Below are 25,050 nucleotides of genomic sequence, written 5' to 3'. Positions count from 1 at the left end.
ATGATCCAGCTATCCCACTACTGGGTATCTATCCAACGAACCTGAAATCAACAATCCAAAGAGGCTTATGCAACCCTATGTTCATCGCAGCATTATTCACTATAGCCAAGACATGGAAGCAACCCCAGTCTCCCTCGACTGATGATTGGATCAAGAACATGTGGTATATGTCCACAATGGAATACTACTCAACCATAAAAAAGACAAAATCATCCCATTTGCAAAAACATGGATGGACCTGGAGGGTATTATGTTAAGTGAAATAAGCCAGAATGAGAAAGACAAACACCACATGATTTCACTCACAAGTGGAAGATAAACCAACACACGGACAGAGAGAACTGTTTGGTGGTTACCAGGTGCAAGGGGGGGGGGGTTGGGCACAAGGGTGAAGGGATGCATTTATATGGTGACTGACAAACAATGGTGTACAACAAAAATTTCACAATAAAGAAAAAATTAAAAAATTAAATAAATAAAAAAGAAAATTTACAGAAAAAAAAATTAAATGCATCTATGAGCTGGCAAATGCAAGAAATATTCATCCCAAAAATATAAGTGAAAGCAGGAAGCTAAAAGGTAAGCAAAGCTCTGTAGTTGGCTTTCACCTTGAGAGCAGTTTCCTTACTCGATGAACCTGAGCACTGGTTTGTGAGGGCTCCCTGAGCTTATGGTAGGGAGTATACTCAGAAACTTCTCCATCAGGCCAGAATCCCAAAGGGCTATGCCCACACTTAAGGGTGAACTGGAAATAAACCTGCCCCTCGTCTACCTAACCTCTCTCCACAGGACTCCAAAGAAGTTTGCCTGCATTTAACCTCAGTGCTAAATGGAAGAGTAGAAAATCTCCCCTGAGAACTCTCAACTACAAGCAGGCCCTCATCTGGTTTTGCAGACCAAATTCACACTCTTTTGGAAGGCTGAAAAACCTCAAACTGAGAAGTTAATGTCAAGGACATAGGCTGCTGGTGGTTCCAAGTGACCCACAGAGGCTCCTTCTCCTCCTCTCCTGGGCTTTGGGAATGCTCTCTCCTGAATCTGGAGACCCCTCCCAGGGTTGTCACAGGTTCTGGCCCCTATATGTCCTATTCTTCTCCCTCAGAGAGAAGAACCTGTCTGGAACTAGCTCCCAAAGATTCATTCCCCACTTGGCTCTAAGCTATCCTGGATTGCCATCCACATCTCCTGGAAGTCTTCTTTGGTCTGGCACCCTGAAATGCCCCAACCCTCCCCAGGGCCTACTTCAACCCATCTGTCCCAGGTAATGTTTGTGAAGCATGTTCAGGAGCATTGTTGGTGAGACTTGGCTTCTTTCTCTGCCAGGGGAACCCCCAGGCTCAAGAAGAAGCCCTGGATTGGAGGCAGGAAGAAAACTCACATTGACCAAGTTGTGGCCTCTGGGCGGAGCCCTATTCATATACCATCTCAATTTGTCCTTTGCTGGAAGAATTACTGTTCTCATTTGTGTGTGTGTGTGTGTGTGAGGAAGATCAGCCCTGAGCTAACATCTATGCCAATCCTCCTCTTTTTGCTGAGGAAGATCAGCCCTGAGCTAACATCTATGCCAATCCTCCTCTTTTTGCTGAGGAAGATCAGCCCTGAGCTAACATCTATGCCAATCCTCCTCTTTTTGCTGAGGAAGACTGGCCCTGAGCTAACATCCGTGCGGATCTTCCTCCACTTCATATGGGACGCCGCCACAGCATGGCCTGACAAGCGGTGTGCCCAGGATCCGAACCCGGGCCACCAGCAGCGAAGCGCGTGCACTTGACCACTACGCCACGGGCCAGGCCCCAGTTCTTATTTGTTTTAAGTGAGTTTCAGAAGAATTCGTGGTCTTATGGCCAGAAAGAGTCAGAGAAAGGTTTTGAACACAGGCCTAAGTCCAGAATTTGTGCTCTCAACCCTCCCCTCCCCCTTCCACAGTGACATCTCCAGTAGGCATCACGCCAGGGCATTTCATACCCCTAGGCACAGACCTGGAGTCAGTTCATTTTGGCTTCCTGTTTCCTCCTTCCAAATTTGCCCTGCCTCTCCTTCTTCAATTTCTCCTACATACTAGAGATAGATTTTTCTACAATGCAAATCCAATCACCACTGCCCATTTGAAACCCCATCATGGTTTCATATTGTACTTAGGATAAAGTCCAAACTCCTTGGAGAGCCTACCGCTCCCAACTTGTCTTTCCAACCTCACCTCTGTTACTCATCCCTTCCCCCTTCCTCACCCCACATATATTCCCTTAAACTGAACACAAATTACTAGCTGTACTTCAAAGACTCTTGATAAAGATTTGAATGACTAGATTCCCACTGGACTTTGCTTATCAGCTAATTGAGCCCCCTCCTCCCCAATCTCTATTCTTCAAGCTCAGATCAAGTTTCTTCTCCTCAGGGAAGCCTTTGTCCACCTTCTCAGGCCTCGGGGGCAATTGCCAATGCCAGCTTCCTCCACTGAACACAAGTACAGAGGTCCTTTCCCTTTTGATATTTTTTTCCCTGCTGGGATAGCTGGCGAGAGTTAATAAAAGGACAAGTGGAGAGGTAGGGGTAGGGATGATTGGTCTCTGCTACCCTAGCTGTGTGTCCAGGGACAAGATAAGTTCAACTTGCCCCAACTTCGGTTTGATCTCTGAAAATGGTGAATAAAAAGACCCACCTCAGAGTCGTTGAGAGAACTGGACCTAAAGTGTGCAAAGTACTGTTCCTAGCACTTAAATGTGAACTAGTCTTATTCTAATTACTCATACAGACAAGTTGCTTCCAAGAACTTGAAGAAATTCTCCGGGCACTGTCCATGGTATGTGATCTCCCAGTTGCTCATTGGGTGGTCCTGAGAGCCGTCTTTTCTAACTCGTGAGGCATGCCAAGCCCCCCTGCTCTTCTCAGGGTCGTGCTGATGCCTTCTTCCCAGACAGCCCCTTTCCTGGGCCCCAGGATGCGCGCGCAGTGGAGCACCAGAGTGACTTGTCCCCCGATCCCCAGCCCCCAACACACACATCTTATTCTCCAGCCTGGGCTCCCACCTCCAACCACTGGCACCTTGAGTCACATCCTCCTAGGGAGCTGCCCCGCACCGCCTCCTGCCAGTCTGACTGGGAGTGCCCGTCAGCCGCGGTGGGCCCGGGGTTGACCGGCACGGCGGATCCCAGCCCACCTGCTCCCAGCCTCCGCCGCAAGGCGCCGCCCTCCCGCTAGGGCCATAAGGACTACATTTCCCAGGGTGCACAGCGGCGGGGCCTTGGCTCGGTGGGGACCTCGAGCGGGGCGCCGCTCCGTCGCCTGCTCGGGGGCGTGCGGGCTGGCGCGAGGGCAGGACCCGGAATGAGTTTCCGCGCAGTTCCGCTGGGTCGGGCCGTGCCGGGCCAAGGCAGGCGCAGGTGGGGTACGGCGCTTGAGTCGGCGGTGCCAGAGACAGGCGCTCGGGGCAGCCCGCGCCTCGCTGAGGTCCCCGCCTCGTCCCGGCCGGGCCGGCTCGCTTGTCAGTCACTGGGGCGGAGGCAGCGGCAGTCGCGGGGCCGGAGCGGGCTGTGAGAAGAGCGCGGGCCAGGCCGAGCGGAGGGGGTCTGCCACAGCCCCTCAACTCTACGGACTCTTCGCCCCAGACTTGCGAAGCTGCAGCCCGGCGCTTCGTTGGACTCCTCCTTAACCCGTGAAGGGCTCTCTCCTCCGTCACCCCCCCATCCCCGTGACCTCCTCATGGGACCCGAGAGCTCACTCAGATAAGGGTGTTGTGGGTACAGGCCCTCGACCCTGTGACCCCTCACCGGCCCGGAGCTCGGTTTCCCCCACGGGCCTCTCTCCCCTGTGACTCCCTCCTCACAGATTCTGGGGACAGAGCCGTGACCTACCACTAGACCCCCGCCTGGGAACTCCTCACTGACGGCTCCCTCCTCGGAGCCCCCTCTGGGTCTCCTCCTAAGAGCACCACTTTTGGTCTCTGGCAAGACCCCCACCCCCAAGCGAGGTGGGGAGGCCTCGGCAGCCATGCCGGCCCTGGGCCCCCTGTCACCCCGCCACTCCCTGGGCACCCGAGCCGGGGTCTAGCAGGGGGCCAGCAGCCGAGGGGCTGGGGCAGGAGACAGGTCAGGGTCCACCTCTCTGCTGAGGAGGGAGCAAAGATGGAGCGGCGGGAGGAGCAGCCGGGGGCTGCAGGGGCTGGAGCAGCACCAGCCTTGGACTTCACTGTGGAGAACGTGGAGAAGGTATGAGGGCCCTGGGGTGGGCACTCCAGTGACAGAGCAGAAGTTCTGGGGATTGACACTAATGCCAGAGCCCAGGCCTGGGCTGGGCGCCCGCTGGGATGGTGCCCCCAGAGCACCTGGCATTTGCTGTTCCTCTGGGCAGGCAGGATGGCAGTGTTACAGTGTCCTAATGGGCTATTTTTGGCCTTCCTTAGACTAGAGTCCTTTGTGGATAGATACTCTAGGGTCTTGGGATGCTGCAGGGTGCTGATGGCTTAGACCTCTAGCCAGACTGGCTGTTCTCCAGCCCCATGGGAACTGCATGAGCAGTGCAGTATGAAATCAGGAACCCAGGAGACCTGCAGCTCAGTGCCCAGGAACTATACTGATGCTGAGCCATCCTGGACCTGTTTTGTTGAGCCAGAGGCTCAGAAAATAATCTGGAATTAAAACAACCTGGGTTATGTTTTCACTCTTCCTTGGAGAAGGGTCCTTCCTTTATTGGGTGGAGGCCAGACCAGTCCTGGGCAGGCAGGAGAAGGGCTGGCCCCCTTTGTTTTGTGCTGGGTCCAATGGGTCTGGTCCTGCTGGCAGCCTCAGGGTCCTTCCCTATTCACATGCCCACATAGCTTCCTGCCGTGGCCCTCCCAGTCCGTCTCTCTGAACTGCTTCTCTGGTTCTTCTCTGGGTTCTGCCCCCAGAGGCCTGGGATGAGTGGGGAGATGGGGCTACCTTGCTAGAATGCAGGGAATGGTTGTAGATATTCTTTTGTTATTCTCGAGCCCTGTTTGCTGTAGTAGTGAAGATGATCCCTTCTGCTTCTGTTCTCTGCCTGCCTCAGCATCCCTGAGGGGCCAAAGAAGGAACAGTGGCCATAACTGGCTGTCAGGAGTACAGATAGGGCTAGGCCTCCTTGGATGGAGCCTGCTTAAGGGGTCAGAGTCCTGGCCTCACCCTTCCATCCCCTGGGGCTGGGCAGTGTTGGCATGGTGGTGCACTGTTCCATGTGCAACCAGGGAGATAAACCACTGTTTTCTTACTGTGTGAAGTCTCAGTGGAATTGGGACCTAGGGGGTTTGGCTGCTTAGAGCTCCAGCCTAGGCATTTGCCAGGGCTGTAGGCCAAGCCTTCTCTGGACCAGCTTTCTGGACCCTCATGTGTGCTCCCTGAGGGGTGTTCTCACCCTCCCCTCCAGTATGTCTCTGCCCTAGGGCTGCCTGGCAAAGTCTTAGTCCTGCTCAGATTTCACACTGGCTTTGGTGCCAGCATCTGGAGTGACCTAGGGATGATCCTGGGGGAGCTGAATGGAGCTGTTGGAGTTGATGGGAGCAGCTGTGCCTGGGAGGGTCAGGGCCCCTCAGGCTGTTCCGTGCTCTTCTCAGGCTTAGCTTCATCCCCATGGAGCCATTCGTTCCACCTGGGCCTTGCCCTTTACCTCAGGTGCCTGCCCTTTGGGAGAGCTCAGCCTCCTCCTTTTCTGCTTTCCCGTGGAGGTTCACTGTCTGAATCCATGTTTTGCCATAGGAAGAGGCTATGATAGGGCATGGGCAAGGTTCAGGCTCTCAGGGTATCAGCAGGACCCCAGGCCCAGGAAACACTGCAGAGCCCTGAGCTGTCCCTTCCTGCTCAGCCCTGCAGTCAGAAAGAGAGAGCAGTCTTGCAGGACCAAGTCACGCCCTCTGATCTGGGCTCTGGCAGGATCCAGAGTGGCCAGCACCTGCTCAGTCCTGTGCTGTCTTGCAGGCGCTGCACCAGCTCTACTACGACCCCAACATTGAGAACAAGAACCTGGCTCAGAAGTGGCTGATGCAGGCCCAGGTCTCCCCACAGGCCTGGCACTTCAGCTGGCAGCTACTGCAGCATGACAAGGTGCCTGAGATCCAGTACTTTGGGGCCAGCGCCCTGCACATCAAGATCTCTCGCTACTGGAGTGACATCCCCACTGACCAGTATGAAAGTCTAAAGGCACAGCTCTTCACCCAGATCACCCGCTTTGCCAGTGGCTCCAAGATTGTGCTGACTCGACTATGCGTGGCACTGGCCTCCCTGGCTCTCAGCATGATGCCTGATGCTTGGCCATGTGCCGTGGCAGATATGGTACGGCTCTTTCAGGCTGAGGACTCACCGGTGGATGGCCAGGGCCGCTGCCTGGCCCTGCTAGAGCTGCTGACAGTGCTGCCTGAGGAGTTCCAGACCAGCCGCCTGCCCCAGTATCGCAAAGGCCTGGTGCGGGCCAGCCTGGCAGTGGAGTGTGGGGCTGTCTTCCCGTTGCTGGAGCAGCTGCTACAGCAGCCCAGCTCACCCAGCTGTGTGCGTCAGAAGGTGCTCAAGTGCTTCTCCAGCTGGGTGCAGCTGGAGGTGCCACTGCAGGACTGCGAGGCTCTCATTCAGGCTGCCTTCGCGGCTCTGCAGGACTCCGAGCTCTTTGACAGCAGTGTGGAGGCCATTGTCAATGCCATCTCACAGCCCGACGCCCAGAGGTGAGTCAGTCCCCACCTTCCCAGAAAGGGACAGTCTGCTGGGCCAGCCACATATCCATCCACCCATCTGTTCAGTAAACACTAATTGAGTGCCTACTGCATGCCTGGTTCTATGCTGGAGATACAGCAGGGAACCAAACAAGACATGATACCTGTCCTTATGGTTCACAGTGGGAAACAGACGTTAAACGACTAATCATCCAAAGATTTATTCAATTAAAATATTTCACTCTGTCTTCTCTTTCTCTCAACCAATCAGTCACCAAGCCCTGGCTGTTCTGCTCCTGACCAGATTGCAAATCTGTTTTATCGATTTCCACTGCCACCATCCTAGACCAAGCTGTCATCATCTCTCTCCCCAGATTACTGCCGAGTAATCTTACCAGTCCCCTGGTTTTTACGCTTATACCCATCATTGTCCACCAGAAGCCAGAGTGATCTTTTGAAAATGAGGAACTAATCTTCGCTTTCTGCTCAGAACCCTTCTGTGGCTTCTCACTGCTCTTAAGATCAAGTTCAGAATCCTTAATGTGATTCACAAAGGTGCTGCACAGTATGGCATTTCCGACCTCATCTCATGCCATGCTCTTGGCTTTCTTCACTCACACACAGCCTTTCAGTTCCTTGAATGTCCTATGCTCCTTCCAGCCTCTGAATCATTGCCTCTGCCTCAGCTTAAGTTTCACTTCCTTACAGAAGTCCTCAATGATTTTTAAGACTAAGTTTGGTCTACTCTATTATTTTATTTCAGAGCTCCCAGTGTTTTTCCTTCTTAGCCCAAAACACGGTTTCATTATAAATTAATGTATGTCTCCCCTTTAGTCTCTCAGCTCTGTGAGGATAGGCACTCTGTCATTTTATTTTGTCACATTGTGCCTGGCAGCACTTGGTAGCATTCACTATTTTTTGAACGGATGAAAAGTAGGAGTTTCCTGAGTGGTGAGAGGTGGGAGTGGGGGTGGAGAAAACTGGGGGAGGAGGGAGTGTTCCAGGCTTCAGAAATTACAGCAGGTGCAAAGGCCTGTGGTGGGCAGCACCATGGGACATTCAAGACCCAAAAAAAGGTGACTGTAGTGAAGTATTTGTTCAGCACATGTTTGTTGAGTGCCTGTTTGTCTATTGGGCCCTGTGCTGAGCACAGGGAGCATAAAGGTGAATGGGTTGACGTCTGAGACTCAGGAGCTCACAATCTGGTAGACACATGCATGGGCAAGTACAATCAACGTGATGAATGCTCTAATGGAGAAAGCAGGGGGCTGTAAGAGCCCAGAGGAGGCATTTAACCCAGTTGGAAGATTGTGAAAGGCTTCCCAGAGGAGGTGACAACCACGCTGTGTTTTGAAGGCTATGTAAGAGTTAGTCAAATGGAGGTGATGGGTATGGGGAGGACATTCCAGACAGATGAAAGACCCCGAGCAAGGGAAGGGTGTGAGAGAGCGTGTTGCGTGGGTGTGATTAGACAGCAGGGTTTAAGGGCCGTTTATAAGAGATTGGGCCCAGATCATGCAGGACCTTGTTGGCTAGGCTTAAGATTTGGTCTTCGTCCTGAGGATGATGTAAAGATATTAAAATATTTTAAAGAGAGAAAATGGCATGAGATTTTTGGTATAAGTTGGAGTGGCCAGGGCAAGACTGGAGGGCTGACACTAACATTTCAGAAATAGGGCTTTGGGAACCTTCGGCAGAGTTGGAGGGGGAAAAAACTACTGACAGAGATGGCATGGGGGAGTGGTTAATGGTGCTAGCCGTGGTATTAGTCACATCTGAGTTTGAATCCCAGATGGTCCACTTACTAGGTCTGAGACCTTGGATAAGCCTCTTTTAAGCCTCAGTTGCCTCATCGGTAAAATGGGTGTGATCATATCGACTTCACAGAGTTGTAAAGGTTTAAATAGGATAATGTGCATGGGGCCTGCCCTGGTATTCTATAAAGAATATTTTGGTATGAGGATTAAATAAGAGAAAGTCAGTGAAAGGTTTAGCATGGTTCCTGTGCCTCTGTAAACAGAAGTTGCTAGTGTTGGGTCTCATTATTGCTTTGGCAGTGCATATGATCCCTTTCCCCGATTTCCCAGGTTTTCCAACTTAAGGTGGGTACTAAGCCCCAGGTCAAGGCCTTTCTTGGCATCCTGAAGCTCAAGTGCTGGCTGGACTCAGACAGTTGATGGCTGAAGGGAATTGGCTAGGGCCGGTGTGTGAGTGATGTGTGGTGTCCTTGGATATACCCAGGTTTCCCCACCCAGCCAGTCTTGAGGGCTTTGGCAGGTAATTGATGCCTCTTCTCCTCTGAGCGAATGAGCGAGCAAGGAGCCAGTGAGGGAACCCACAGCCTCCTGAGCGCCCATTGGCTGCAGTCCCCTTGGTTGCTTAGCAACTCTCCCCATTTTCTCAGCTCTGCTCCCAGAGCTCTAATTGCAGGTCTGGGCTGAGCTTGGTGTGAGTGGCAGCCGAGGAGTCCCAGCAGCCCTCCCCTGGCAGCTCCAGCTGACCAACGGGAGCCAGGCCTCTTGAACCCAGTCTCAGCCATGGCCCTAAAGACATCCTCTCTATCCCCCTCCTCCAAACCTAGAAACCTCTGGGGGCCTCAGGCTTGTTCTGTCTACTCACAGGTCTCAGGCACAGGCGCCCAGGTGGTAGGAAATCTATGCAAGAGTTTCCCCCATGGGTGGGCTGTACCAGCCTGGAGTCAGAGTTTGGGCCTTGCTCTGTCTACTCTAGTTTCCTAGCTTGGGCTTGAGAAAGTCACCTGCAGTGGCTTTGACTCCTGGGTCATCCAGCCACTGCTGTTGCCCAGTGTCCTGACACTAGCCCTCCCCTTGGCTGAGCTTGCACTCAGGTCACCCTTTCTTCATTCTTCCACAGCTGCTGCTGCCTGCCTGGCTCTCTCTCCTTCGAAATGTTTATTTGTTTTTCTGAAATATGTTCTTAATCCTGGCAAAGCTTTTCACTGGGGTCTGGAGGAGGGGGAAGGTGAATTAGACAGGCTCTTGGGGGCTCCCATCAGTTAGGGCTTGAGATATGGGCTGAGATCTGCATAGATTCTTTGGGAAAATTCAGTTTGGGCCCTGAAAGAGAAGCAGACCTGTAGCAGTATAAGGGGGTGTCTCAGCCTAGAATCTGTCTCTAAGTTGCTGTATGACCTTGGGTAGTACTCTGAGCCCTTCTGGGCTATATTGTCCTTGATTTAGCCTGTTATGAGGCTTAGATGAGACAAATTAAGAACCCTCACTGAGTACCTATTATGTACATGAACTTTGGCAGGTGTGAGGGAGCCTTGGCATACAGTGGGGATGCTGTGGGGGTAGGATACTACCTCCTGCTCCCGTCTCAGCTGCTGGGGAGCTCACAGGCCGTGGCCTTGGCTCTGCTCACGCTCTTTGTGCCAGAGTCTGGCCTGAAGGTGCCCATTGTCTGATGGTGCAGCCCGTGTCAGGGTCATGAGACTGAAGCTATCCCAGCTGTCTCCAAGCAGCACCCTCTGGGGTTGTCTCTGGGCTGGGAGTATCTTGGTATGGACGCCTTGTCCTGCCAGAATGGGGATGTGGAGAAGAAGGCCAACATCCTGGGCTGGTTGCCTCTTGTCCTTCTTATCCTGCCGCTAAAGTTATGAGGCTACCTGCCTAGCAACCTGCTTGGGGCAAGTCCAGATCGAACTCCTTCTGAACCCTCAGTCCCCACCTCTCTCCATAGATTGCTATGGTGACACTATGATTGACAGCAGAGGGGTCCCAAGCATCTGATCCCCCTGAGAGCATCACTTCCTCTGCTTAGTCTGATCTCCACAGAGCAGGCTGCTGGGGAGGGATCAGTGGGATGGAGCTAGCCTTCTCTCATTCTCCTTTCTGTACTGTGCTTCCTCTGCTCCTTCTTTAGGGATCATTGTACTTCAGGGCTCTGACCTGGACCGTCTTGTTTTCTCTCATTCAACACTTTCTTCCTGGGCAGTTCTCATCTACTCCCATAGCTTTAATTACCAGCTGTTCATTGATGACTCCAAAATCTGTCTCTTGCACTAACCTCTCCATTGGGCTTCAGGTTTTTATATCCAATTCTCTGGATACTTCTTCTACACTGGACCTTCTATATCTCACCAGGTACCTCTGATTCAACATGCCTAACACTGAACTTATCACCTTCCAGACTCTCATTAAATTTGTTACTGACCCCCTTCATCCACCCCTCCAGGTCTCAATAAAGAGCTGTGTTTACTTACTTGTTTAGCCAGTACCCTGAGAGTTGTCCTTGACTCTTCTCCATCCTCATATCCAGTCAGCCATCAAGTCCTGTCCATTTTGCTTCTTAGCTCTCTCTGAGTTCATCATCTACTCTCCCTTCCTACTGCCACCAGAGATCGTAGGAGTTAGGATTTGGTGGTAGGGGGTGGAGTGGGAGGTGGGGATTGGTGCTCTCAGGAGCTGTTGCTGCCTTCTAAGGTCTTTAGCAGGGCTCCTGAGCCTGTGTTAACGTTTGTGTCTCCCATCCTTGTTCAGTCTCCCCTAATACTGTCTGTAGTAGTTTCCTAGAGTTGCTGTAATCAAGTATCTTACACTGGGTAGCTTTAAACAACAGAAATTTATTATCTACAGTTGTGGAGGCTAGAGGTCCAAAATCAAGGTGTCAGCTCCCCCGAAACCTGGAGGAAAATCCTCCCTTACCTCTTCGTAACTTCTGGTGGTTTGCGAGCAGTCTCCGGCGTTCCTTGGCTTGCAGCTGCGTAATTCCGGTCTCTGCCTTTGTTGTCCCATGTCAATCTCCCTGTAGGCCTCTGTCTTCACATGGATGTCTTCTTATAAGGACACCAGTCATATTGTATTAGGGCCACCCCCCTACTCTATGACCTCATCTGCAATGCCCCTATTTCCAAATAAGGTCATTCTGAGGTACTGGAGGTGAGGACTTCAACATATCTTTTTTAGGGGGAAACAATTCAACCCATAACAGTCTGCCCTCTGACCCCCCCCCAAATTTGTGTCCCTCCTACATGCAAAATACATACCTCATCCCAACCTCCCCTAAAGTCTTAAACCATTCCAGTGTCAACTCTAAATCCAATTGGAAGACTGAAAGCCCATAATACTGACCTTCTCATATTTCCTTCCCAGAGATCCCCTGGAGGTCTCTGTTCTAAGGTTCTTCCCAACATGGGCAGCATGAAAGCTGCCATGTAGGCCCTGACCTCTTTTTGGCTTTGGATTTGATGTGAGGAGAGGGTTTTGATGGAAGACAGGGAGAATATGCCTTTCTCTCAAAGCTGGTGGGGTATGGGCAGACAGCTCTGATGGGTCTCCTCATCTCATGCCTCCAGGTATGTGAACACACTCCTGAAACTCATCCCACTGGTGCTGGGACTGCAGGATCAACTGCGACAGGCAGTGCAGAATGGGGACATGGAGACCTCCCATGGCATCTGTCGTATTGCTGTGGCCCTCGGCGAGAACCACTCCCGGTGAGGAGTGGGGCAGCTGGGGGTGGGGTAGCAGGACCCTCTAAGAGGTGGGGTTATAGAGCTCTCCTGGGAGAGGTGGAATCACCTTACTGTATCTTCTTCCTCCTAGGGCCTTGCTGGACCAAGTGGAGCACTGGCAGAGCTTCCTGGCCCTTGTCAACATGATCATGTTCTGCACGGGCATCCCTGGCCACTATCCTGTCAATGAGACCACCAGCTCCTTGACTCTTACCTTCTGGTACACGCTACAGGTGTGTCTACATGACCTCCAGTAGGACGGGGCCATGAAGGAAGAAGGTGGATCATGGGCTTCTGTGCCTGCTGGTGAAGTGGCTAACTCTCTTCCTTGGCTCTCTCAGGATGACATTCTGTCCTTTGAGGCAGAGAAACAGGCTGTGTACCAGCAGGTGTACCGGCCAGTCTACTTCCAGCTGGTGGATGTGCTTCTGCACAAGGCACAGTTCCCTTCTGATGAGGAATATGGATTCTGGTCCTCAGATGAGAAGGAGCAGTTTCGAATTTACAGGTGATGGTAGCAGGCGAATCCTAGCTCTAAATAGAGTCTTGAAATAATGAAGGCAATAAGGGAAGGCCCCAAGGCCAGGCTTCCTGAATCCTGGGGCTCCTTTCTCTATTCTCTAGGCACTTTTGCAGGGTTGTGAGGGTACTGGGGTGGGCTTCTGGGCTTGGGGGAAGGATCCAGGCAGTGTATAAGGCCTTCATCTGCTTCTTAGGGTGGACATCTCAGACACGCTCATGTATGTCTATGAGATGCTGGGGGCCGAGCTGCTCAGCAACCTCTATGAAAAGCTGGGCCGTTTGCTCACCAGCTCAGAGGAACCCTACTCCTGGCAGGTACCTCCCAAGCCTGATTCCCTCAGCCCTCCCAGACCTATCACATCCTCCTCCTCAGCCAAGCCAGTGGCACCCTCTTTCCCCAGCACACAGAGGCCCTGCTCTATGGCTTCCAATCCATCGCAGAGACCATCGACGTCAACTATTCTGATGTGGTGCCCGGGCTCATTGGCCTCATCCCACGGATCAGCATCAGCAATGTGCAGCTGGCGGATACTGTCATGTTCACCATTGGTGAGACCTGGCACACACTCACAAGCACATTCCCAGAGCCACAGGCACCCATCTCCAGCCACAGCCAGCTTGCTGGGTCGTATCCAAGATGGGAGAGAGACACATGCCCACACACACAATCAGCATTGCAGCCAACTGACTGTCCTGGCACCTCTAGGGGTCCTTCCTACAGTGTTCTGAGCTGCAATTCAGTGAGGCTAGTTCACTGGCAATGGAATAGCAGTGCTGGGCCTCTACTGAGTAACTCCTTCCTGCTTCTCAGCTGTGAGGCTCATGTTTGAGCACGTGCATGCATATTTGCCCATTCAGTCCTCTGAATGAGCAGTGTTCTGAACTGGGGCTGCAACTTGACCCTGCCAGGAGCTCTGCCTGCCTCTCAGGGACACGGTACAAAGCCAGCCTGGCCTGCCTCAGATATCCTCCCATCTCCCTTCTTCCTCCAGGAGCTCTGTCTGAATGGCTGGCTGACCACCCTGTCATGATCAACAGCGTTCTGCCCCTTGTACTGCATGCCCTAGGCAATCCTGAGCTCTCTGTGTCTTCTGTGTCCACCCTCAAGAAGATCTGCCGAGAATGCAAATACGACCTGCCGCCCTATGCTGCCAACATTGTGGCTGTCTCCCAGGTATACAGGGGCCCTTGGTGGAGGTGAGCCCCAGGGCATACTCTGCACTGCGCCGATAACATATTCCTTCTTTTTATCCTCAGGATGTGCTGATGAAACAGATCCACAAGGTGAGCTCAAAAGTTTCTAGGAGGCTCCTTGGGGGTAGTGTGGGAATCTGTGGAAATCCTATCTTCTGCTTTTTCTTACCCCTTGTCCCTTAACCTGTGTTCTTGGAACCTTCCCCAAGAGGTTCATTCTTCCCACTCACAACCAGATGTACACAGGACTGACTCTCCATGTTCTGCCCCACAGACGAGCCAGTGTATGTGGCTGATGCAGGCTCTGGGCTTCCTGCTGTCAGCCCTGCAAGTGGAGGAGATCCTTAAGAACCTGCACTCGCTCATCTCACCCTATATCCAGCAGCTGGAGAAGCTGGCAGAAGAGATAGTGAGTGAGCTGGTGGATATGTGTGTGTGTGTGTGTGTGTGTGTGTGTGTGTGTGTGTGTGTGTGTGTGTGTGTGTGTGTGTGTATGGCCAGAGAGCGGGGGCTTCCCTTTGTGTGGGCTGTGGCTGCTGAGGGGGTTGGAGCTGGCAATCAGGGCTGGGGCCGGGGTATCAAGCTGGGGCTGGGAGATCCAGAGCTTGCTTCACTTCTGCCCATAGCCTAATCCCTCCAACAAGCTGGCCATTGTCCACATCTTGGGGCTTCTCTCCAACCTCTTCACCACGCTGGATGTCAGTCATCATGAGGATGATCATGAAGGCTCTGAGCTCCGGAAGCTGCCAGTGCCACAGGGACCCAACCCCGTGGGTGATGTTGTCATTGCCATTGCCCCCCGCAACCCTGTGAGAATGTCATTGTCACCCCTCTAACTCTATGGGTAATATTGTCATTGTTAACCTATTCCCATGGGGCATGATGCATTTGGTCTTCTGACCCTGTGAATGACTTTATCATTGCCCTCCACTCTAGGGAGTGATGTCATTGTCTCACTCAGCCCTGTGGGTGATGTTGTCTTTTTCCCCAGCTCAACTTGGGTGATGTCATTGTGGTTCCTCCACCCCATGGGGGACACTGACATTATCCTTCAACCAAGTGATTGTGATATAATTATGGGCCCCTGTTTAACCCCTAACTCGGTGAGGCCTTCTACTCCAGCATTCACTGTCGCCTGTGGGCACTGAGGATACTTAGATGCTCCACATGTAATAGTTCTTGCGTTTGTGTTGCTCCCAGTCTAGAGGAAATACATGTAAACAGATTGTCACAAAGCAGTGTGATGAATACTGTGTTAAGCTCGGGCACAGGGGATTGGGGTGACCACTTACAAGCTGTTTGATCTGGGGCAAGCCTCAGCTTCCCACTCAAAACTGAGAACATGAGAATATCTGTCTTTCTTATCTCATAGAACTGCTGGATAGCAGATATGGTCTTGAGTGAAAGTACTTTGCATACTATAAAGTTCTGTACAAACTTGAGGGACTGCTTTGGTCATTGTTCCCAGTAACCCCTCCAGGGTTTCTCCTGGAGGAAAGGAAACCACAGTATCCTGACCCCTCTACTCAACTCCCCACCCCAGTTTCAGTTACCCTTTTGGCTTCATATCAGACATGGGCTGTGATCCTCCCACAGAGCCCCCTCTCCTTCTGTGGTAGTCATCATCTTCTCTTCCCTCACCTCCCAAGACTTCAGTCGGCTCTTTGCTCCTCCATAAGCTTTCTGTATCTATGCATCTCTTGGGGCTCTCTACCCTAATCCTACCCAGCATCTCCACTTCTTCAGGAGCTAGCCCATAGGCTGTTGGTACTAAAAGTGTTTTGCTGAGCAGAAATAGATAGGGAATGATTTTGAAACAAGGTTACAACGTTTTAATAATCTTCTGAAGCACTCATGATATCCCTGCTTTGCTGTTTGCGGCTTCCTTTAAGATGATCCCTAGAATTCAGGATATGCTCTGTCACTCATGGGGGGTTCAGCAAACCATGCCTCCCCCCAGGGTTTCATGCACTGAGTCTTCAGTGTGCAGTCTGGGGTAGTAGGTTTGAACTCTTGGCCTGCTTCCTAGCACCAGGTCCTCGGGCGGGTGAGAGTGGTGCTGGGGGCACCTCACTTCTTCCTGTGTCTTCAGGTTGTGGTGGTGCTGCAGCAGGTCTTCCAGCTTATCCAGAAGGTGCTGAGCAAATGGCTGAGTGATGCCCAGGTGGTGGAGGTGAGTCCTGACCCTTGCTCTCTGCCCCCATGATGACTTTGCTCAGAGGTGGAGCAGGAGGAAGGCGTTCCTTCCTCACCTCAGCTTGCAATGGACTGGAGGAAATACAGGAGGTGAATCCTGCCCCGTAGACACAAGAAATCTTTTGGGAAGACATTCAGAACTTCCCAGTGTCATAAGAAGTGCTCGACCAAAGGACTGTGATGTTAGGACTGAGTGACAGTCAGGGATCCACTTTAGCATCAGAGACCTGCCTTGGGTCCCTTTTCAATTCAGAATTTTGTGGCTGTTGCTGCTCCCTGAGAGGAAATGGTGGAGATCTAAGTAGCAAGAGTTGAGTTAACAAAGTTCCATCCGGTGCTCCTCCGAGAAGGCTTTTTGCCTCCTGCCTTTCAGGGTGAGGGTCAGACTTGTTTATCTTCCTTGGTTCACAGGGCCAGGCAAGGCTAATAGGTAAGGCCCCTTCTTAGGCCTTCTCTGTGCAGGGTCTCAGTTCTGTTTCAGCCAATTGTGACCTGCTGGCCAAGGCTGCTTTGCTTGCCTTTTTTTTAAATTGAAATATATTTGATATATAACATTGTGTAAATTTAAAGTGTACAACATGTTAATTTGACACATATAATGTGATTGCCATTATAGCAATCATATCACATAATTATCATTTCTTTTTAGTTGTTGGAATAATTTTAAGATCTAGTCTCTTAGCAGGTTTGATGATTATAATACAATATTGCTGTCTGTTTCATGGGCCCTTTTGCTTTTTTCCCAAGGCGGTGTGCGCTATCTTCGAGAAGTCTGTTAAGACACTGCTGGATGACTTTGCCCCCATGGTGCCACAGCTGTGTGAGATGCTGGGTCGGATGTACAGCACCATCCCCCAGGCCTCTGCTCTTGACCTCACTCGACAGGTGGGCCTTCTGGTTGGGGGAGTAGTGTTCTAGGTTTCATCCTAGTCAGAGATCTGACCCAGAGATGGGGTGGTGGGTGGGTCGAGTGTGGTGGATGGCTGCCCTGGCAGGGGCCCTCACCTGCATTCCAGGGGTACTGGCCTGTCCTGGTGAAACAGGGCCTCAGCTGACCATCATTCCCTGCTTTGTTGTAGCTGGTCCACATCTTTGCTCATGAGCCTGCCCACTTTCCCCCCGTCGAGGCTCTCTTCCTGCTCGTCACCTCCATCACCCTCACTCTCTTCCAGCAAGGTAGGTCCTGACCAGGGTCTCTGCTGCTGCCGCCACTGCCACTGCCTCTGCTTCCCCGATTGGGGAGCCAAAGCTGCCCACTCTGTTCTCCTCTGTCCCCTGAGTTGCACATGGGACTTGGTGGGAAACTTATGGGGTCAAGCACAGCACAATTGTCACCCTACAAATAGTTGACACCTTAGGTTGAAGCGGTAAGAGAATGAATGATGTCTTCTACTGGCCTGCTGGGCTCAGGGCCAGTCTGGATGTGAGAGAGGGTGGGGCCAGAAGCTCTGAGGGACTTGGGGCACCAGGCTGGCTCCTTTTTGGGGGATGTAATGAAAAGTGGAAAGAGCATGGGCTTTGAAGTCAGATATACCTAGATTCTGAGCTCATCACCACCAACTAGTTGTGTGACCTTGGGCAAGTCATTTATCTTTTCAGAGCCTTCATTTCCATATCTGTGAAATGGAGATTTCATATACTTGATAGGATTGTTACAGGTATTAAAGTAGCATCTTTTGGGCCCCTGGCTTGGGGTTTTTGCACACACAGTACTCAGTGAGTGCTGGTTCCTTTTCCTGCATCGAAGCTTATTCCTTTCTAGGCCAAAAACCTTTGGCTGTGGTCCCAGCCCCCTGTTCACTGTGGCCCTCTGCCGGAGAGAGGTGGGAGCAAGGGGCTCCAGGCTTCCCCTGCAGTCTAACCCAGGTCTCTAACTTGGAAAAGAAATGGCGCTGCTCCACCAGCCTCATGAGTCGTGCCTGGATTCGTGGTCACAGGTGTGAGGCTCACCAGGGGTCTCGGCTAGAGGCAGAGTGCTCTCTGCTTATGTCCTCAGTGTCTAGTCCCATGATGCTGGCCTCTGCTCCAGTGCTGGCCATGGGTGGGTCCAAAGTGAGGAGAAACCTGAGCCAGAAACCCAGGTGTGGTCATCCTCCACTCCACCTCTCCCACTCTTCGTATCCAGTCTGGGACAAGTCCTGGCTCCCCATTATTCCTCAGTCTGCCCACTTTCCTCCCCCTCCATGGCTGCTGCCTCAGTATAGGCTGTCACCTGGATTACCTCAACAATCTTGTAATTGGTTTCCTGGACACCTGCCCTTCTCTCCAATCCATTCTGTACCCTGCAGCTATAATGTTCTTAATAAAACACAAATCTGAGCATTTTCCCTCCCTGGCTTAAAACTCTTTTGTTTTTCCCTGTTACCCTCAGGTTATCATCCTACTCCCACCCACGTGGCGTAGCGCCTGCGTAGTTCTCAGTGTCCATTCCTGTCAGCGTCCCCATGACTCCCAGCAGTGCAGCCACACTGACTTTTCCCTTACCGCGTACCATTTGATCGCTGTGCCTTGCTCCTCTGACTGGAATGCCCTATGCCCTTTGCTGGATGAGCTCTCCCTCCGTCATGCCTGACCCATGCCTCAGTCCCCAGCAGCTTCTCTGAGGCAGAAATGGGTGCTTCTCACTTTGTGCTGTACCTGCTTCATGCACACACTGCTAGTACAGCACCCGTCACACTCAGTAATCAGCTTTCATGTCTGTGTCTCTCCTCACACTAGCCCCTCAAGGGCAGGCTTGGGTCTCTTCTCTCTGCATCCCCAGCGCCCAGAACAAGGCCAGCATAGAGCAGGTATCAGATGCGGTTGAGGAGAGGAGAGTGAGGGCTCCCTGCCCTCAGAACCTTTCTTTCTCGGTGTCTGGCCCACTGCTAGCAGGGCAGCTGCAGACTAGTGAACCTGCTGTCTGCAGTGGGACCCAGGCGTGGGGCACATTGGGCCTCACTTTCCAGGACTCGAGTAACTCAAGGTTCAGATATGAAAGGGATGGGCTGTATCAGTGGTTCCTCATAGCCTGGAGAAGGAAGCAGGGAAGAGATGATTATCTACTTTACAGTCGGGGAAACTGACTGTGGCTTGCGCAAGGTCACACAGCTTCTTAGTGGTGTCTCGGGCAGATGTTCCCGCAGCACCTCCTCCTGAGAGCGGAGCAGCCCGGGCAGGAGCTCCAGGCGGTGCATACCTTGTCCTTGCCACAGGCATTATCAGAACTGGAGGCAGAATAGTGTCCAACATCATATTTGTTGGGCTCGTTGGTTGTCTTGCTAGACAGGATGGCCCCCTTACCTGTTACGCTGTCCTGGTCTTGCCATCCCTTCCTCAGGCTCTGCCCTCCCACTGCACCATGGGATGACACACTGACTGGTTTCCCTCTCTCTTCGTGTGTCCACATGGTGGGAGCTGGTCCTCAGCCATGAGCCTGGCTCTCTGTTGAGTCCGTGTCCACATGGTGGGGCTTTCTGGGTGGAGCTCTCATTTTTGGCCTCATGCTGCAGTTTCCTCCCCTAGGCCCTGCCAGTGGCTTGCCCAGCCATTCTCACAGCATACTGGGCACTGCCCTACCCAAAAAGGAGTCCTCTGATTTAAGTGGACCCAATAGCTTCCTTTCCTTGGCTAGTCCAGGAGCCCTAAGGCCATCAAAGTGAGGGGGCACCTACTCAGGCCCTGATACCCTGGCCTTTCCAGGGCCTTCAGCCAGGCCTCCAAAGGAGGTACCAAGGACTGACCTCCACACCTGCCCTCCTCTTCAATGGCTAGTGATGGGGTGGTATGTTCTAGGAAACAGTGTAGGGTACCCCAGCCTGCCAGAGGCCGCAGCACAAGTGTGGGGGCTATTTCTTCAGCTACATGGAGTCCAGCATTGCTCGGGCACCAAAGGATCACTTGGGGGACTGGCCTGAGGAGGAGTGGGGAGTAGGTGAAGGCCCCTTGGGAGGGAGCTGGGGCAGGCCCGTCCTTCACTTTGCCGTCTCTTTCTGTTGGGCTTCTCCCAGTTCATGGTTTTTGTATGTTTTGTTTCTTTATCTTGCTTCCTGCTGCTCATGTGCCCCCACGCTGTCTCCCTGCAGGCTCTCAGTCCCACATAACTATATGAGGTTGAGTTGCTGTTTGTATAATTTTTTCTTAAGTTCCATCTTTATTATATTTTAGGGCCCAGGGATCATCCTGATATTGTTGATTCATTTATGCAACTCCTGGCACAGGTGTGTTTTAGTTTTATTCATTCACGTTCTGTTCTCTCTCTTTCTCTTTCTCTTATGTTGAAATTCAATTTAAGCCTATTTTTAGCTTTCTGTTGACAAATTTTTTTTCTGTTCAGTTGAATAGAGTTTCTTCATCTGTTTCCGTGGAAGTTGACAACCCAACATCCTCCTTTAGTGTCCCTTTGCCTCAACTAGCTCAGTCTTCTACAAAGACCAGAGAAAGGCTGATCCCGAAGGGAGGGAGCTGGGCTGGCCTGGGGGCGGTCAGGGCGGGGGTGGTAACTGTGCCCAGCAGCTCCTGTGCGGCTGAGGTGCCCGAGAAGTTCAGGGGTAGGACTGGAATTGAAGGGCCTGGGGTTCATTGTCCCCGTGCTCCTGCCGGGAACTGCCCGCCTCAGTGCCCCCAGCCTGCTCTTGAGAGGTAGGCTGGGAGGAGCTCCGAAGGGAGGGGCTGAGATGAATGTGCTGCAGTGGATCCCAGAGTTGGGCTGTTGGACAGGTTGTGCCGCTGCTGGGACGTGGGGTGCTGGCTCCATTGTGAGACCGTGTTAGGATGTGTTTGTGTTTGGTGTGTGTTGAAGTGTCTTGGACCTTACTTTGTACGTTTTGAGTTTGGTTTGGGAAGGAAACAGAAATCACGTAACTGCTGTAAGTAGCATGTGTATTGTGTCGGGACAAATGTATACTTGAAGTGTGGGCATATGCATTGATGCGTATTGTATGTTGATATGTGTTAGGCATTGAAGGGTTTTGAATGTTGATATGTGTTGGAGGTGTTTGTGTGTTGGGCTGTGGGAGTGTGTATTACAGAGGATAGGAGTATATATTGTGGTATTGGTATTTGAGTATGTACGTTTTGGAAGATATATGTGTTGGGCTGTGGGAATGTGGGGTTAGTGTGATGGGGTTTCTGTGTGTTAGGGGGTTCCTGTGGGTTGAGGGGTCCTGTGGGTTGGGGTAAATGACATATTTCTTTGCTTAATCATTCCACAAATACTTATTGAACGTGTAATATATGCTTGGTACTCTGCTAGGTGTGAGGATATAATGGTGAGCAAAAGCAGGCACAGTTCTTACTCTCTTGGAACTCATAGTCTGTGGCGGCAGGGCACAGGAGAAGCGGGGAATGGGGAGTGTGTTCTGAGCCTGGATGGACTTGTGTGGGTGTATCTTTGGGGGTGAGGGTGTTTGAGTGTGTATTTGTGGATGGGTGTGTTGGGAGAATACATGTGCTGGAGGACTGGGTAGTTTGAGGGTGTGGGTGTGCGGACATGGTTAGGGGATGTGGGGAGTTTGGCTGTGAAGATGTAGTGAGGATATGTTGCAAATGTGAGAGAGTGTGTGTATAAGGGATATGATAGAGGTGTGTTTGAGGCTAAGTTTCAAGTGACAGTGCACGTGGGAGTGTTTACACATGAGTGAACATGAGGGAGTGGAAGGTATGTGAGGGGCTGGAGGTTAGGGGTCTGTGTGGTGTGTGTTGGGGGGTGCTGCTGGGGAACAGCACTGTTTGATGACTGCTGGAGCTGTGCAGAGCATCTCCTGTGATCTGAGGATGTGTCCGTTGTGTCCTGGTACCACTTGGGGTGGGCTCTCTGCCCCCTGTACTCCATCTTTTCCCCCGACATGGCAGCATTGGCTCCTGGGCTGGGCATGGCTGAGAAGGGCCTGTACATAGGGTATCCTGGGTGAAAGATGGGGCCATGGCTCCAGCGCTCCTACCCTGCTTTTCCTCTTCCTGAGCTGGAGGATGTCTGAGGAATATAGGCAGGACATGGGAAGGGGGCAGTTGGACTAGACTCCATGTCCAGCTGCCATCTCTTCTTCCTGCTGCCCTGTTAACAAATCCAGGGGACCTTGACTGCCTCTTTGAATCAAAGCGAAGTCACTGCTGGCTACCTGGAGCCTGCAGGAGGTCTGGCCCTGATGGAGGGAGACGGGGAGATGTTTGCTCAGAGAGTGACTTGGGACCCAAGCTTTCTGCATTATGACCCCCACCTCTCTCACATACACCTGTACATTCATGTACACATACATGTACATAGCATCCCTTGGCTGCTCCTCTCCTGACCTACTGAACTCTAGGGTGGTCTGGGTCTCCCAGTGATGGCTGGGTGGCTGGTTTTGGCAGCCTCTACCTGTGGTGTGTGAAGTTGGGCCTAGGGTGGCAGGTGAGTGGGGGGATGGTCCTTGGAGCTGGCTGGGGCTGGGCTTACCAGCTCCACCTCCTGCAGGCTCTGAAGCGGAAGCCAGATTTGTTCCTGTGTGAACGATTGGACATCAAAGCTGTGTTCCAGTGTGGTAAGTGGGGACAGGTGGAGAGGTGGGCCTGGGGCCCCTTTGGGAGGATCCTTAGGCCCCATCTGATCTGCCTCTGCCTCTCCCACAGCTGTGCTGGCCCTCAAGTTCCCCGAGGCACCTACTGTCAAGGCTTCCTGTGGCTTCTTTGTGAGTCCCATGCTGACCCCTGACCCCCTACCATCCCTATATACCCAGCCCTGCCCTGCCCAGGACTCAGAGGGTAGGGGTATGGTGTGCAGGTCTTGACTCCTGGGAAGCGAGGAAGGAGCTGGTGTTGACGGGCCTCTCCATCCTCTGTAGACAGAGCTGCTGCCGCGGTGTGGGGAAGTAGAGCCTGTGGGAAAGGTGGTACAGGAGGATGGCCGTATGCTGCTCATAGCAGTGCTGGAGGTGAGATGAAGCAAGTGGGGGTTTGATGGGGTGGGGTGGGCCTCACTGCTGAGGCAGCTGCCCTTTTGGGAAGCTTGAGCCTTTGGTTTCCTAAGCTTCTGATTCTGTTCCTTCCTCAATTAAATGGCTGAAAGTTATTAGGGTTGCTGTGAGGATCAGCTAGCTCTCAAAAAGCAGTGCTCACTTGTCATGGTTTGGTTAAGGAACTGTCCTGGAGGGTGTGGGATGTGGCTGCAGAAGGGGCAACGTCCTGGTGTGCTGAGAATCCGTTTCCCTCAGGCCATTGGGGGCCAGGCCTCCCGCAGCCTCATGGACTGCTTTGCTGACATCCTATTTGCCCTGAACAAACACTGCTTCAGCCTCCTGAGCATGTGGATCAAGGAGGCACTGCAGCCACCTGGTTTTCCCTCTGCCCGCCTCAGCCCTGAACAGAAGGACACCTTCAGCCAGCAGATCCTTCGGTGAGCAGAGCTGGTGGGTCCTGGGCTTGGGTCAGGAGGAGGAGGCGGTGGTGGTGGATGGTGCTAACCTGATTTTTTTTCCCTCCAGCGAGCGAGTGAACAAGAGGCGGGTGAAGGAGATGGTGAAGGAGTTCACACTGCTGTGCCGGGGGCTGCATGGCACAGATTACACAGCTGACTACTGAGGGGCGCTCCGTCCCACCCACACCTCCTCCTCACCCCTCCCCAAAGAGTAAACCTGGACTTCCACCGCACTGCTGTCTCGGCTTCCTTTCTGCTGCCACCACCACCTAATTGGGTGACCCCAGTTGGCCTGGGGAAGGCTGGGAGGATACTTGGACCCAGGCCTTGGCAGGGAGTGGTAGGGATAACCTCCAGTCCCTAGGGTGGAAGGGGCACTGCTATAGCCAAGCCACCTGGCTGGAGCCTTTCAGAAAACTGCCATTGCCTTTGGCATGGGATGGAGACTGCAGTAGTACCAGCAACCTCCCTGCCCCCATTAAATTAGTCCCAATGTGCATGCATAAAAATTTTTAATCAACAATGCTGAGTACTAGGTCCTAGTTCTGCCTTGCCTTGTTCTATCTGAACAAAGGCTGATCTAGTCCATAATTACCATGCTAAGCTGGGAGAATGGGACCAGTGAGGGAATGCTGCATGGAAGAGGTTTCATTTCTTTCTTTCTTTTTTTTTTTTTTTTTTGGTGAGGAAGATCAGCCCTGAGCTAACATCTGCTAATCCTCCTCCTTTTGCTTTGAGGAAGACTGGCCCTGGGCTAACATCCATGCCCATCTTCCTCCACTTTACATGCGACGCCGCCGCTGCCACAGCATGGCTTGACAAGTGGTGCGTTGGTGCACGCCCGGGATCCGAACTGGTGAACCCCGGGCCACCGCAGCAGAGCGCGCGCACTTAACTGCTTGCGCCACCGGGCAGGGCCGGGAGGTTTCATTTCTAATGGGAATGGGAGGCTTCCTAGGTAGAAGACTTGGGGCCTTGGGCTGGAAGTGAGGTGGGGCTGGATCCAGCTGGGAGGGAAGAAATGGAGTGTGGCTTTGAATTCCTGGATGGGTTTCTGGTGTGGTTATGGAGACACCCAAGCTTGCACATGGTTGAGGAGAGGCATAGAAAGGGGCCGAGCGTGTGTGTGGGGATGAATCACAGGCCCCAGAGGAAGAGGAAGGCAGGACCCAGTGTTGTACCCCTAGCTCCCCACCTCTGTGGTACCTGCCCAGCACTCGCTGGTCAGGGCTTGGTCAGGACCAGGGACAGCTCCAGGGCTGCTGTCACTCTCCTACCTTAGCACAGTTCCCTCCCTTTCTGGTTCCTCAGCCATGGTTCCACCCGGGGTTCCTCTCAGGCACCCCAGTCTTCTCAGTAAGATCTGACAAGCAGGACGGGGTTCTCCCCCGTCCCATCCGTGAGCCTTGAGTCTCCTTGGAGGTGATAGGAGAACTGGTTACTCTCCCACATTCGGCTCGCTCCTCCTGGTTCTTTTCCCTACCTTTGCACAAATTCTGAGTCCTCCATTCTGAGTCCTCCATTCTTCATCCTCATTTAGTCTCTTCCCACACAGTCAGCATCAGTCCTCCCATCTGCCATCCCCTGAGGCCACTCTGTCCCGCTTCCCCTTCCCCTCCTTAGTGCCATTCTCACCTT

The 25,050-nt window shown here is 52.6% G+C and overlaps 1 protein-coding gene across 1 annotated transcript; it reads left to right on the top strand.

The window, feature by feature from the left end:
- The first annotated feature begins 3,316 nt into the window (after window positions 1-3,316).
- IPO13 (importin 13) lies at window positions 3,317-23,645 on the top strand. The gene is made up of 20 exons (XM_004441989.3): window positions 3,317-4,205; window positions 5,928-6,664; window positions 11,970-12,110; window positions 12,220-12,361; window positions 12,470-12,636; window positions 12,845-12,965; window positions 13,052-13,199; window positions 13,643-13,824; window positions 13,908-13,934; window positions 14,119-14,253; window positions 14,471-14,614; window positions 15,937-16,017; window positions 16,788-16,925; window positions 17,120-17,216; window positions 20,187-20,239; window positions 22,474-22,540; window positions 22,629-22,687; window positions 22,841-22,930; window positions 23,210-23,391; window positions 23,480-23,645. The coding sequence occupies exons 1-20, from the start codon at window positions 4,122-4,124 to the stop codon at window positions 23,574-23,576; spliced, it is 2,892 nt and encodes a 963-aa protein (XP_004442046.1). The 5' UTR covers window positions 3,317-4,121; the 3' UTR covers window positions 23,577-23,645.
- The last annotated feature ends 1,405 nt before the right edge of the window (window positions 23,646-25,050 follow it).

This window comes from Ceratotherium simum, chromosome 22, assembly GCF_057802395.1.
Source record: "Ceratotherium simum simum isolate JZ-2026a chromosome 22, ASM5780239v1, whole genome shotgun sequence".
NCBI lineage: Eukaryota > Metazoa > Chordata > Mammalia > Perissodactyla > Rhinocerotidae > Ceratotherium > Ceratotherium simum.
This window is presented reverse-complemented; position numbering and strand designations above follow the sequence as displayed.